Raw genomic sequence first — 14,415 nt, forward strand, 5'->3', positions numbered from 1 at the left:
CACGGTATCTGGAAGAAGTGTAGTTACACTGCGATCCACAATTATTCAGCTAAAGTCCACAAGACTCAGCCCTTTCCTGATCTTGGATGACTTACCTCATTTAAGAGTAAAACATTTATCAAGCTAATATTTTTATTTTTGTCAGTAGTGTCAAGATACTAAAATGATTTGCCGCACTTCTTTCTGCAAGATTGTAGCTGGAGAATGTGCTTTTGTGCTCTGACATACCTATGAAGAAATCAGGTGTTGCTTTTGATTTTGATCAGCCCTTAATATTACATCTGAACATCAGTTGCATCTATAATACCAGCTTTAATCCATTGGAAAGTCACAAACTTGCTTCAGAAGGATGGAGAAATGGAAACAACTCTAGCTACATAGTAAAACCAACTCTGTCACTCTCCTTTCCTTATTCTCAGATTTTTCCTGTAGACTGCCCTTGAAACAAGGAGTCAAATAAGGCTATAGTACCCTTAAAGCAGGATCCTGCTAATAAAATAGTCATTACTCTGAGTATATTTCACAATTCCTAACAAAATAATGCTAGAAAAAATATTAATAGAAATCGTTAAAATTGTGGAAACTTGAATTTAAAGTATCTTATTTTGGAATGTCTTTGGGGGTTACACTTAAGAATATCTATATTGTGTGTGGTGGGGGGTGGTGGGGGTAAATTTGCTAAAGCATGAATACCTCTAAAGATATTTACGGTAGACATACAGTATTTGGTAAATAAGGTGATATACAGGGAACATATTGTCTTGTGCACCACAACAGATAACAGATAACCAAGTAGAGGTACCTTCTAGAACCACCATTTTGCTAGTAAAATAGGTCTCCAGGTGTACTGGGCTACAATTTGCCCCAATCCTGGCCAAAATGGCCATAGATGACACAGAACAGGACCAGGCTGAGGTGCATCTGTTTTTAATCTGGAGATCTAGTGATCTGCATCTAGGGAGGGAGGGAGTTTTATTCAAAATACTCTTGCCAGATATGTAGCTCTCTGTTTTAATAAGGCAGGCACAAAAAAAGTAAGCAAGCAAAGAAGGAAAGCATGGGTAAAATACAAGACAAAAAAAGGGCAAACTTCAGAGTGCCTGAATGCTAGCAACTATTAATATATTCTAACTAGCAATTGAGACTTTATGTATTTTTCCCTGGCAGAAGGTTTACAGTCAGATTTAGAACAGATTAACAGGGTTGGAAGGGACCTGGAGGTCATCTAGTCCAACCCCCTGCCCAAGCAGGAGACACTATATCTGCTTCTACCTAGGATTGAACTCACAACCTTCTGATTGTGAGGCAAGAGCTCCACTTCTAGGCCACCGCAGCTGTAGTGTTTAGAAAGATACAGAAGCTTAAAGTTATGCATATTAACGGTGCAAGCCACTATATTGCTCTTTATATATGTCAACGACTACTTCACCTGTCAACGGGCAAACAATAGATACAAACTCAAGGTAAACTGCTCTAAACTCGACTGTAGAAAATACGACTTCAGCAACAGAACGGTCAATGCCTGGAACGCTCTACCAGATTCTGTTGTTACATCCTCAAACCCCCATAGCTTCAACCTTAAACTGTCTACCATGGACCTCACCCCCTTCCTAAGAGGTCCATAAAGGGGGCGTGCATAAGCACACCAGTATCCTTACTGTCCCTGTCCCACTGTCCCTATTTATTTGTACTCATTACCTGTGCTCATGTCCATATTTATACTTATTCCTATTATCTTGTACATGTTTGACAGCCTAAATAAATAAATAAATAAATAAATAAATTTAAGTCCCACTGAGTTCAATGAAGCTTGATCTCTAGTATATATGTATGGGAATATAATTTCAGGCTCAGGTAACTCAAGGTTTTATATGGAGGGAGATTTATTTGAGGATTAATTAGACATGGAATTCAAGAACTGTTTAAACACTCCCTCACAATATATATATATATATGTTTTCTGAGGTTTTCACGGGTGTTTGTATGTAGGTCTTTGGTTGTTCGGGTTTTCTCGGGTTTTGGAAATGTCTTGGCAATGTTTCGACGAAGTCTCATTCGTCATCTTCAGGCTTCAGCTTCGTGCTTCTGGGAGCAATGTGTGATCGCAGCTGTTTCTTCCTTTTAACTGCTAGTGGGGGTTTGAACTGATTGGGTGGGAGCTTGGCTGTGTTCTGATTGGATGGAGGTTTTTTTGTGCTCTGATTGGCTGGGGGTGTGTCCCGTTTGGGTGGGGGCTTGGTTGTGCTCAATTTAGTCTGTGTCAAATCCCCCTGCAACAAATCCCCCTACAAAGTTTGATTTTCACAAACCCAAACTCTGGCTCAGATATGTAGATGACACCTTCATAATCTGGCCACACGGGAAAGAAAAACTTGACAACTTCCTCACACACCTCAATAGCCTACACCCCAAAATACAGTTCACCATGGAAACAGAAGTTAACAACCAACTTCCCTTCCTGGATGTCTTAGTCTACAGAAAACCCAATGGCTCCCTAGGACACACCATCTACCAGAAGAAAACACACACAAACCGCTATCTGCACGCACTCTCACACCACCACCCAGCACAGATCAACTCCGTAGCCAAGACACTCATCTCCAGAACAAAATGCTTAGCTGATGAACAACACCTAAAAACCGAACTAGACACTCTCACTAACATACTAACATCCAATGGATTCCAAAGAAATAAGATTACCAAGCTAATCCAAAAGAACCCCCACTAAAATCCAAGACAGAGAACAAGAAAAATGGCACAGCCCTCCTCCCATATATAAAAGGCACCACAGACAGAATCAGCAAGATCCTCCACACATAACATCAAGACAGCATTCTGCACAAACAGAAAAAATATCCACCATCCTAAGAAACCCCAAAGACAAAATTGAGTTAGAAAATCAAGGTAAATAAATAAAATAATCCAATGAGCTCTGTAGACATGTCACTATGGGAGATTCAAACTCAGGTCTCCCTGTTCAATAACTTAATCATTACATTCAACCCGAAGTATACTAGCTGGGTATGCAAAGCGTTTGGAGATGGCAGGAGAAAGTTTTCAAAGAGTCATGGGAGCCCAGAAAAAGATACAGCTGCTTTAATGATTTGGAGAAAGATGTTTTTTACACTGCAATGTACAAAAAATATTTCAAAGGATTGTACCGCTCTGTTTACTAAAATAGCTACTGGCTATAAGAAAGTTCAGGTGGAAAATACATTTTCTCCAGATACTTCCATGAGTCTTCAGTTAGCTAATAAAACCTGACAAATTTGTCCGCTCAGACACATGTTTTTGTTGAGATGAGTGGCCATTTAAATATGATGGTGGGCTTCCTAGTGGTTAAAATACTGGGCTTGTTGACCAGAAAGTTGGCAGTTTGATACCCAAGCACCACATGATGGGATGAGCTCCTGTTCTTTCCCCTGCCAATGTAGCAGCTCAAAAGTATGCAAATTCAAGTAAATAAAATAAGTACCACAATAGGTACCAATTGGGGGAAGATAACAGTATTCTGTGCACCTCAGCATATAGTCATGCTGGCCACATGACCACGGAAGCATTTTGTCAATGTTGGCTCCTTCAGCTCGGAAATGGCAATGACCGCTACCACTTAGAGCTGGACATGACTGGGCAGGGAAAACCCCTACTGTTAGCTTTTTGTAGGTATGATACATAGATCAATTCTGCAATGTACTGACCACTTCTGAAGTTTTTAAACATATTTGTTTTTATGGATAATGGAACTAGAACCCAAAACTTCATTGTACACTATAGCTTTTCTTATGGGGTGGGGGCGGCGGCTTTTCATGAAAAAAAAAAGGTGGAGACAAATGCAATATATCCAGGGTTTAATTTCCCTTTTGAGGAGTTTGCTTCAGGAAAGAAAGAAAATTTGCTTCCTATTTTGTAATAGGAATGTTTATTTTATCTGGCTGTAAACCGCCCTGAGTCCTTCGGGAGAAGGGCGGTATAAAAATTTAAATAATAAATAAATAAATAAATAAAAGTCATACCATACCAAAGAGGATTACATCCTATTACAACCTATTACATCCTTCGTATAAATACAAAGTCTGTGATTCTCGAAAACATGTATCTGATCAAAAAAGATGCCCAAAGAAGGATATGTAACATTATCTTGGACTGATTTCATTGGAGGTGCTTGGTTCTGCGAAGCCAGTGAATAGCTGTAACACTGCCAATGTAAATAACTAAGAAAAAATATGTTTAACGTAACTCAGCAGATTTACTTTTCCCTGTCACATGGATTGACTGTTTTTCTTTCTTTCACCAAACTTTTGAATAGTAGTCTTGCAGAAATGCAACCACAAATAACTGTTACATCAGGCTGTTGTCAGTTGTAATGGGCCAAAGAACATGAAACAGCACTGGCGTTAACAATGGTAAAAAAGTAATCTTGCTATGTTTCCCACTCAGTTGATGAATGGGGCTCTTAGGCTCCAGAGAAGAAGCAAGAGTAGCCTTGGTGCATTGCACAGGTGGCCCCGCTGAATGCAGCCAACCTTTGAGTAATTATGGATCTTGGCAGCCATCATGTGTAGGTGTTCTTATAGACTTTTTTAAATAGATAATTTTATATTCTTGCTTCAATATATGTAATATGACAATACAACTGATAGTCAGGGGCAAATTTCTAAAAGTACTGTCGATGGAGAAAAATGTCAAGAGCTGAATTTGATTTCTAATTATGCTTTCTTCCAAATTTTCAATGTTGATGAATTATTTAATACAATTTTCCTCCAGACCATCATTAAATAGCAATCTTGCCAGATGGATCACTATGATCATAATGAGACAATGTAGGGAATATTTATTTTGAACCTAGTCATACTAAAGCCATTTTAAAAGAACCCGTTTACTATCTCAGTGGATCTAATGCCCATCAAGTTATTGATTTTTTTTAATAAAAGTAGTCTTCCACTCTACTATTAAGAATTATATCTTTTGTTCAAACTTTGCTGCTAATACATTTTTCTTTTAGTTAATATCAAATCTATTAAAGACGCTACAAATCTGCTTGGAGATTCTTTATACTTCATCTTTTTACCCTTAAATTATCAAATACAAAATTGACAGAACTTTGTTAGCTCTAACATTTTACCTTTAGATCTTGCTATCAAATTTGTCAAGTGTTGTTTTAATAGAATCTCATTTTATAGTTGAGCTTTTATCCTGTTTTAATTTTTATTTTTTATTATATAGTTTTGTTTATTTTTAAAACGTCTTCTTAGCTATCTCTAGTCTCTCACATTAAAAATAAGGAGAAAAATATTTTAATAGTTACATATTACCCTCTTTCCCCGAAAATAAGACATTCCCTGATAATAAGCCTAATCGGACTTTTGAGCACATGCACATGCCCCCCACAAATAAGCCCTCCCTGAAAATATTTAAACACATGCACAGCCAGTCCCTGCCATTTCCTCTGGTTAGGGTTAGCGAGACAGAGCTGGAAAATCAGGTAAGATTGCAAGAGGAATCTCGTCTTGCTCCACACGCTCCAAAATAATAAGACCTCCCTGAAAATAAGGCAAAAAAAAAAAAGACACGGTCTTATTTTCGGGGAAACACGGTATCTGGAAGAAGTGTAGTTACACTGCGATCCACAAAGTATTCAGCTAAAGTCCACAAGACTCAGCCCTTTCCTGATCTTGGATGACTTACCTCATTTAAGAGTAAAACATTTATCAAGCTAATATCTTTATTTTTGTCAGTAGTGTCAAGATACTAAAATGATTTGCCGCACTTCTTTCTGCAAGATTGTAGCTGGAGAATGTGCTTTTGTGCTCTGACATACCTATGAAGAAATCAGGCGTTGCTTTTGATTTTGATCAGCCCTTAATATTACATCTGAACATCAATTGCATCTATAATACCAGCTTTAATCCATTGGAAAGTCACAAACTTGCTTCAGAAGGATGGAGAAATGGAAACATTCCCTGATAATAAGCCTAATCGGACTTTTGAGCACATGCACATGCCCCCCCAAATAAGCCCTCCCTGAAAATATTTAAACACATGCACATAGTAAAACCAAAACAATATCTGTCACTCTCCTTTCCTTGTTCTCAGATTTTTCCAGTAGACTGCCCTTGAAACAAGGAGTCAAATAAGGCTATAGTACCCTTAAAGCAGGATCCTGCTAATAAAATAGTCATTACTTTAAATTCAAGATTCCACAATTTTAATGATTTCTATTAATATTTTTTTCTAGTATTATTTTGTTAGGAATTGTGAAATGTACTCTGAGTACATTTCACAATTCCTAACAAAATAATACTAGAAAAAAATATTAATAGAAATCATTAAAATTGTGGAATCTTGAATTTAAAGTATCTTATTTTGGAATTTCTTTGGGGGCTACACTTAAGAATATCTATATTGTGTGTGGTGGTGGGTGGTGGGGGTAAATTTGCTAAAGCATGAATACCTCTAAAGATATTTACGGTAGACATACAGTATTTGGTAAATAAGGTGATATACAGGGAACATATTGTCTTGTGCACCACAACAGATAACAGAGGTACCTTCTAGAACCACCATTTTGCTAGTAAAATAGGTCTCCAGGTGTACTGGGCTACAATTTGCATCAATCCTGGCCAAAATGGCCATAGATGACACAGAACAGGACCAGGCTGAGGTGCATCTTTTTTTAATCTGGAGATCTAGTGATCTGCATCTAGGGAGGGAGGGAGTTTTATTCAAAATACTCTTGCCAGATATGTAGCTCTCTGTTTTAATAAGGCAGGCACAAAAAAAGTAAGCAAGCAAAGAAGGAAAGCATGGGTAAAATACAAGACAAAAAAAGGGCAAACTTCAGAGTGCCTGAGTGCTAGCAACTATTAATATATTCTAACTAGCAATTGAGACTTTATGTATTTTTCCCTGCCAGCAGGTTTACAGTCAGATTTAGAAAGATTAACAGGGTTGGAAGGGACCTGGAGGTCATCTAGTCCAACCCCCTGCCCAAGCAGGAGACACTATACCTGCTTCTACCTAGGATTGAACTCACAACCTTCTGATTGTGAGGCAAGAACTCCACTTCTAGGCCACCGCAGCTGTAGTGTTTAGAAAGATACAGAAGCTTAAAGTTATGCATATTAACGGTGCAAGCCACTATATTGCTCTTTATATATGTCAACGACTACTTCACCTGTCAACGGGCAAACAATAGATACAAACTCAAGGTAAACTGCTCTAAACTCGACTGTAGAAAATACGACTTCAGCAACAGAACGGTCAATGCCTGGAACGCTCTACCAGATTCTGTTGTTACATCCTCAAACCCCCATAGCTTCAACCTTAAACTGTCTACCATGGACCTCACCCCCTTCCTAAGAGGTCCATAAAGGGGGCGTGCATAAGCACACCAGTATGCTTACTGTCCCTGTCCCACTGTCCCTATTTATTTGTACTCATTACCTGTGCTCATGTCCATATTTATACTTATACCTATTATCTTGTACATGTTTGACAGCCTAAATAAATAAATAAATAAATAAATAAATAAATAAATAAATAAATAAATAAATAAATAAATAAATTTAAGTCCCACTGAGTTCAATGAAGCTTGATCTCTAGTATATATGTATGGGAGTGTAATTTCAGGCTCAGGTAACTCAAGGTTTTATATGGAGGGAGATTGATTTGAGGATTAATTAGACATGGAATTCAAGAACTGTTTAAACACTCCCTCACAATATATATATATATATATTAAACAAAGCATATCTTACATTGCCATATTGATTAAAAATATTTGGACTACAAGATATTCTAAAACAATTCAGTTCAATATCTGCCTAAAAATCAAACTGTGTTGAGAAACTGGCGTTAAGGGCATATGTTAGAGAGGTGCCAATTATTGGATATTTTAGTTTGTGTAATGCGTCACATCTGATGATCTTTATCCCTGAAAGGCTGGGCTATGAGCCAGGACTTCACTCGGTAAAAAACACTTAAGCTCTCTCAACAGTGGTTAGACTTAGGGAAGAGAAAGGAAGGCTTTGTCCAGATGCTTTAGCATATTTCACCTCCTCCCTTATATCAGTCTGTCTAGGGCTCACTGGGCAATTTTGCCTGTTAAGAAAGCTGGCTTCTTCAGTTCAAGACTAGATTAAACAAGTAAACATTTAAACAATGTTTAAACAAGATTATATAGTTTTGCAAGATTTCATATCAAGTGAATGATACTTAAATGTCTAGATTTTAGCTCTCATTAACAGCCTTGATATTATCATTGTTCATTATTTCAAGATGCATAGTTTTGAAATCCTAGTTTGACTTTATTCTGCATTGGTCAGAGTTGCTCTCCAGCAGAGTGTCCAGTTCTGGACATCAGATTTAGACACATTCAGAGAAAGAGTAACGAGAATAATCAAAAGACTAGAAACTAAGTCCTATGAAAGTTCTGAGAAAAACAGGGATGATAAGAATATGATTTTAAAAATCCGGACAAAAGTGTCATCTTGAAGAAGGTGAAGACTTTTTCTCTATTATCCCAGAGGACAGGATATGGATAACAGATGCCAATTATTGGATATTTTAGTTTGTGTAATGCGTCACATCTGATGATCTTTATCCCTGAAAGGCTGGGCTATGAGCCAGGACTTCACTCGGTAAAAAACACTTAAGCTCTCTCAACAGTGGTTAGACTTAGGGAAGAGAAAGGAAGGCTTTGTCCAGATGCTTTAGCATATTTCACCTCCTCCCTTATATCAGTCTGTCTAGGGCTCACTGGGCAATTTTGCCTGTTAAGAAAGCTGGCTTCTTCAGTTCAAGACTAGATTAAACAAGTAAACATTTAAACAATGTTTAAACAAGATTATATAGTTTTGCAAGATTTCATATCAAGTGAATGATACTTAAATGTCTAGATTTTAGCTCTCATTAACAGCCTTGATATTATCATTGTTCATTATTTCAAGATGCATAGTTTTGAAATCCTAGTTTGACTTTATTCTGCATTGGTCAGAGTTGCTCTCCAGCAGAGTGTCCAGTTCTGGACATCAGATTTAGACACATTCAGAGAAAGAGTAACGAGAATAATCAAAAGACTAGAAACTAAGTCCTATGAAAGTTCTGAGAAAAACAGGGATGATAAGAATATGATTTTAAAAATCCGGACAAAAGTGTCATCTTGAAGAAGGTGAAGACTTTTTTTCTATTATCCCAGAGGACAGGATATGGATAACAGATGCAAATTACAGGAAGATGGATTCAGCGCAATTCAACAATGAAACCTATTACCAGGCAGCTGATGACTTGAGCTCTCAACTGATGGATGTATTTAAGCAGAGCCTCCTCTCATGGGGATTTTAATCTGGATTCCTGCACTGAGAAGGGGACTGAATTTAACATTTTAAAGGTTATCTTCCACCTCTATGATTCTCTGTTAGTGGTGAAAATCTCTACACATTAACTTCATTGCCTTAGGTAGAATTAATGATCGTAACACTGTTTTGATTATATATAGGGTCGTATAAATAGTCTTGTTTGTTCAGTATTCAAGAGGACATCTCTTATTAACTTTTAGACCATATTTTAAAAATGCATTTATAAAACAGATGAAATACAGGAACTTCTCAAAAGTGAAAAATAATCAATCCTAGAAAGGAGAAGAGATATGTGACATCACTTGGATCATCCAATTGGTGATGGTGGAGATAAGAAAAAATATTCCCTCCAAAGATGATCTTTTGAGAAAGTTGTAACTTGTTTAAAAATAAGGCTGGTGTTCTATGAAAGGAAAAACATAGGACTCATCTATGGATGGAATTTTCAGTGAAAAACGTGTGGAAAAAAAGAAGAAGTACGAATTTCTCTCTCCCCATTATTCTTCTATAATGATATGTGATTGGTTATCTTCATGATTAATAGCCAAAAATCTATAAAATATACCTCAAAGTGTCCAGGAAGCAAAAGCTTTCTTGTCCAGTATGATTAATGTTGTTGCTACCGAAGAAAAAATATATTTACACAGTAATACTTGATATGGAACTTACCCATATAAAAATATTCTGGGGAGGCCTCGTCAGTCGCTAAATCTCTTATAACATTTCCAAACCGCAGCCATAGTCCAAAAGCGATAACAGCTGAACCTGCCAACTGGAGAAGCAAAGCAAAGGTTAAGAGCTGAAGGAAGATGGGCGGCAAGCACAGAAAAATCTGTGAACAATTCCTTGTTTTTCCTGGAGATTCCCACAGCCATTATTCCAGAGCCTCACCTTCTTCCTACAGTACACAGATGATGAATGGCATTCACAGGCCAAGATCATGCTTTTTGTGATCACCAGGGTTTATTAAGCCTTTTTGAGCCTGAGTACTCTTTGAAAGTTTGATAAAACTACAATATATACAGTAGATAAAATATATACTGTATCTACAGTATCTACAGTAGATAAGCCCGTCGTCAGGGATGAAATGCTCCTGGTTCGGACCGGATCACTTGATTCGGTGGCGATGGCGGTGGGTGGTTCAGAGAACTGGTAGCAAAAATCCCTGCCACCCCCCCCGCCCATGCCCACACAATTGCCCGGTCGCCCGGTTGCCACTTCTTTTAAAAAATACTTTTAAAAGTAAATAAAGATTGCGTGCCACAGCTGATCACCCCACCCCCCCGCACTGTTCTACTTACCCCATGCCTCCTTTTGGAGTGCACTGCGTGCACATGCCCACCTCATATTTGGTGCGTGGTGTGCACTGCTCATGCATGCGCAGCGCGCTTGCACAGCCAGCGAACCGGTAGTAAACCAGTTCAGATTTCACCACTGCCCATCATGGATAAGCTGTGGCGGCGCAGTATTGCAGGTTAATTCTGCCGACCGCCAGCAGTTCTCACCCACTCAAGAGTGACTGAGACTTCCATCCTTCTGAGGTCAGTAAAATGAGGACTCAGATCATTGGGGGAAATATGCTGACTCCATTTGGAGAAGCCTGTAAAGCACCATGAAGCGGTATATAAGTCTAAGTGCTAGTGCTAGAGCTAAGCCAACATTCAAAATGTTCATATCATTTCGAAAATTGCCTTATCTGCAGGAAATCCACAGATTCTTCATAATATTTTGGTTAAAAATGTGTGTGTCAGTTTATCCATAAATTGGGCTTAAGTATGGGATACAAGCATGTATGGGATATATGGGTATTTTAAAAAAAATTGGTAAATAGTATACTCGCAGTTAAACCCATACATGGATAAGGTAAACCCAATTTTGGAGATGCATTTTGGCACCTAAAATTATTTGTAATTATATAATATATAGGTTAAATTTGTATTACAAAGGAAACCAATTGTTAAATATTCTTAAAAATGATATACATGTAATATACAATAGTAATGTGTCTGCTTCTTCATTACTCCATTAACTGAATAACTGAATAACTCTATTAACTGAAGGAGCATGGTGGCTCATGCGGTTAGAATGCTGTGCTGAAGATTGACAGGCTTGAATTCAAGACCTGGTTGCTGCCATGAAGTGGGATGAGCTCCTGTTCCTGCCGACCCAAAAGTTTGAAAGCACATGACTGTAAGTAGATAAACGGGTACCACTTTGGTGGACCACTTCCCAGGGACACAAAAGGACCTCCCAACTGAGCATCCCCCAGACAGTGATAATGTCACTGGCAAATCCTTTTACCATGGAAACACTTTGGTGCTTCCAACTTGGAAATAGTAATAGTAACTGAATAACAAGACCAAAAAGGTAGTCCATAATTGGGACTGGAATTTTAGTTATTAAGTGATGAGGTCATTCAGTGAGTGATCACATGACCGGACTATATTTTACTGCAGTTTTTAGGCAAATCCAGCTCCCCCAATTGACTTTCCTTGTCAGAAGCTGACTGGGAAAGACACAGATTGCAATTGCAAAATGCTGCAACCCTAATAATAATAATAATAATAATAATAATAATAATAATAATAATAATAATAATAATAATAATAATAATAATAATAATAATAATAATAATAATATTTTAATTTGTATACCGCCCTTCTCTCGAAAGTCTCAGGGCGGTGAACAGCCAAAATAAAATACAAAAAGAACAACACATACAATATTAAGAACAACCCTTAAAAAACTGATTCAATTGGCTAAATTTAAAATACAATAACCCCCTATAAAATTTACAAAGATCTAAAACCCATTAAATCAAATTAAAATTTTAAAAAAATCAGGCCAGCCCATCAAGACGGAATAAATAGGTTTTAAGTTTTTAAATTAAAGTTTATAAATGCGAGCCAATTGCTAAGCACCCAAACTGAGACCACACATCTGCAGGGTAATGCAGTGGTTGTAACTTCTGCGACAGGTTATGAATCACTGTTTCTATCATAACTTCAAACCAAAATCATTAATACAGATGACTAAATTAATTGTATATTCCTTTTAGCTATATAATATTTCTGCAGCAGAAACTAATATAGGCTGGATTTGGCATTTTTATCCGTCAAGTCCTTCCCAAGGATCTGGGACAGGCAAATGTTGTTATTCAGTAATATTAAAGGTATCAACGCAGAATGTAAGCTATTCCAAATAAAGCCTCCATTTTGCAATTGACTGATGGTGATTTTGCCAAGTGGTGCTCCAGATGTTTTGAGATTGCACCCAAGGTGCCTATAGTAATAGGTACTATATACTATACGTACTATATTTGGGGTTATTAGTTCCCCCCCCCAATTCTATTTCTATTTGCAGTTCTTTCTATTTCATTATTTTGTCAAGTTTTCCCCCCTTCTATTCTGTGTCTCCATCAAACTGTTTCTTAAAGCTAAGACTATAAATACAAATTTTGTTGGAACACAGGGGTTGAGTCTGTTTTACACATCCTTTTAAAGTGCCCACTGTACTCAGACTGGCGGTCAGAGATAATGCCTCTGCTCTTGAATCTGATAAATTCCACTTACGAAGAAGAGATTGAAATTTTCTTACTAAATGATCAATACTCAGGTGGTTTGAAGTTTAATAAAGCTATTGCCTTTATAGATACTCCTTTCTCAGTGTCAATATGGCTAGCATTGCTTTTTTATTTTGCTACAAAAGCCCAGGCAATTATCATAAGGACTTCAGACAGAGAATATACCTCTTCCAATCAAATGGAATGGGGGAAGGGAGGAAGCAGAGAGAAAGAAGGCAATCCCGTTTGCTCTCATGGCACAGGGTGACTGAACAAGAAACAATGGCTTGTGCTTTTGCAAAGCCAAACAACACACCACTTTGTGCTGCTGTTGGAATCCCAGCTGCAGCTGAGTGACACCAACCTCACAAATCTGTACTTCTTTACATTGCAGTAGAGTTATGTCCCACCCTTTTGAAAAAGGACAGCATCACCCTCTGAGGTAGGGATGGCCCTACATCAAGTATGTCCTTTTATTTTTACTGGATTGCTACAGATACAGGATCACTAGCTCTGTCCTGAGGCCAGGAACACATGATGTCATCCTCCATAGTTTACCGGGAGACTCACAGATTTTTCCATCTATGCATCAAAAGTAGTGCTTTCTGACTTGTGCCAGCACCAGCAATGCTAACCCTCTCTATTTCATTTCATTGTAGGCAAATGATACCACTCCAGTTGACTGCTTTGTGTGGTGGTAGGAAACCTCTTGCGCAGGGGTCTCCAACCTTGGTCCCTTTAAAACTTGTGGACTTCAACTCCCAGAATCCCTCAGCCGTAAAGCTGGCTGAGGAACTCTGGGAGTTGAAGTCTATAAGTCTTAAAAGGACCAAGGTTAGAGACCCCTGCTCTTGCGTCCAGTTATTATCCCCCAGGGTCATTTAATTGTGGTTGTCTGACCCCTCTTGGGTGGATCCCAATCGGTGAGCTTCTTTTTTCCTCCTCACTTCACTTTAAACTTATTGTAGAAGTTGATGAAAAGTGAATAGCTTGGTACAACTTGTGCAATCTGATACAAGTTGCAGAGTGGTGAAAAAAAGTTCATAGGTGGCTATCCAAAGACTGATTATTCTTTTCTTACAAGCTCACTGATGTTAGTGATAATGTAGTTCATGCTCCCTCCCATTTTAGCCCAAATCATCAGAAGAATAGAAAAACAATAGTTTTCTTTTTCCCAAATCTACCAGTAGACATACCAGACAGGAAAGTGGAGTTTCACTACTCAACTAGGTAATATATTCCGGGCTAGAAGGGAATTGGGCTTGCTCTTTTGTTTATATACAGTGGCTTGCCCTGTCAGCATTGGTGGAGGTATTGTTTTCTCCTTGATGGGCCCATTGTTCCCTGCTTCATTGTTAGTCTGGTGTTAATCCTGGCATTAATCCCTGTTTATCTGGGTGTTGATAGCTGGTGAGGAAATGTTCTGATCTTTATGTTTTCTTTTTAACTTTTTTTAATGTTGTATATACTGTATGTTTTTATGTCTATATGCCTCAC

The 14,415-nt window shown here is 37.9% G+C and overlaps 1 protein-coding gene across 1 annotated transcript in view; it reads right to left on the reverse strand.

Annotated features, from left to right (window-relative positions):
- Window positions 1–14,415, reverse strand: part of TSPAN2 (tetraspanin 2) — a 57,021-nt gene that overhangs the window by 27,801 nt on the left and 14,805 nt on the right. The window contains exon 2 of the mRNA XM_058178439.1: window positions 10,026–10,128. Coding sequence (XP_058034422.1) covers window positions 10,026–10,128 — 103 coding nt within the window. The remainder of the gene's footprint in view (window positions 1–10,025; window positions 10,129–14,415) is intronic.

The sequence above is a fragment of the Ahaetulla prasina genome, chromosome 3 (assembly GCF_028640845.1).
Source record: "Ahaetulla prasina isolate Xishuangbanna chromosome 3, ASM2864084v1, whole genome shotgun sequence".
Taxonomy (NCBI): domain Eukaryota; kingdom Metazoa; phylum Chordata; class Lepidosauria; order Squamata; family Colubridae; genus Ahaetulla; species Ahaetulla prasina.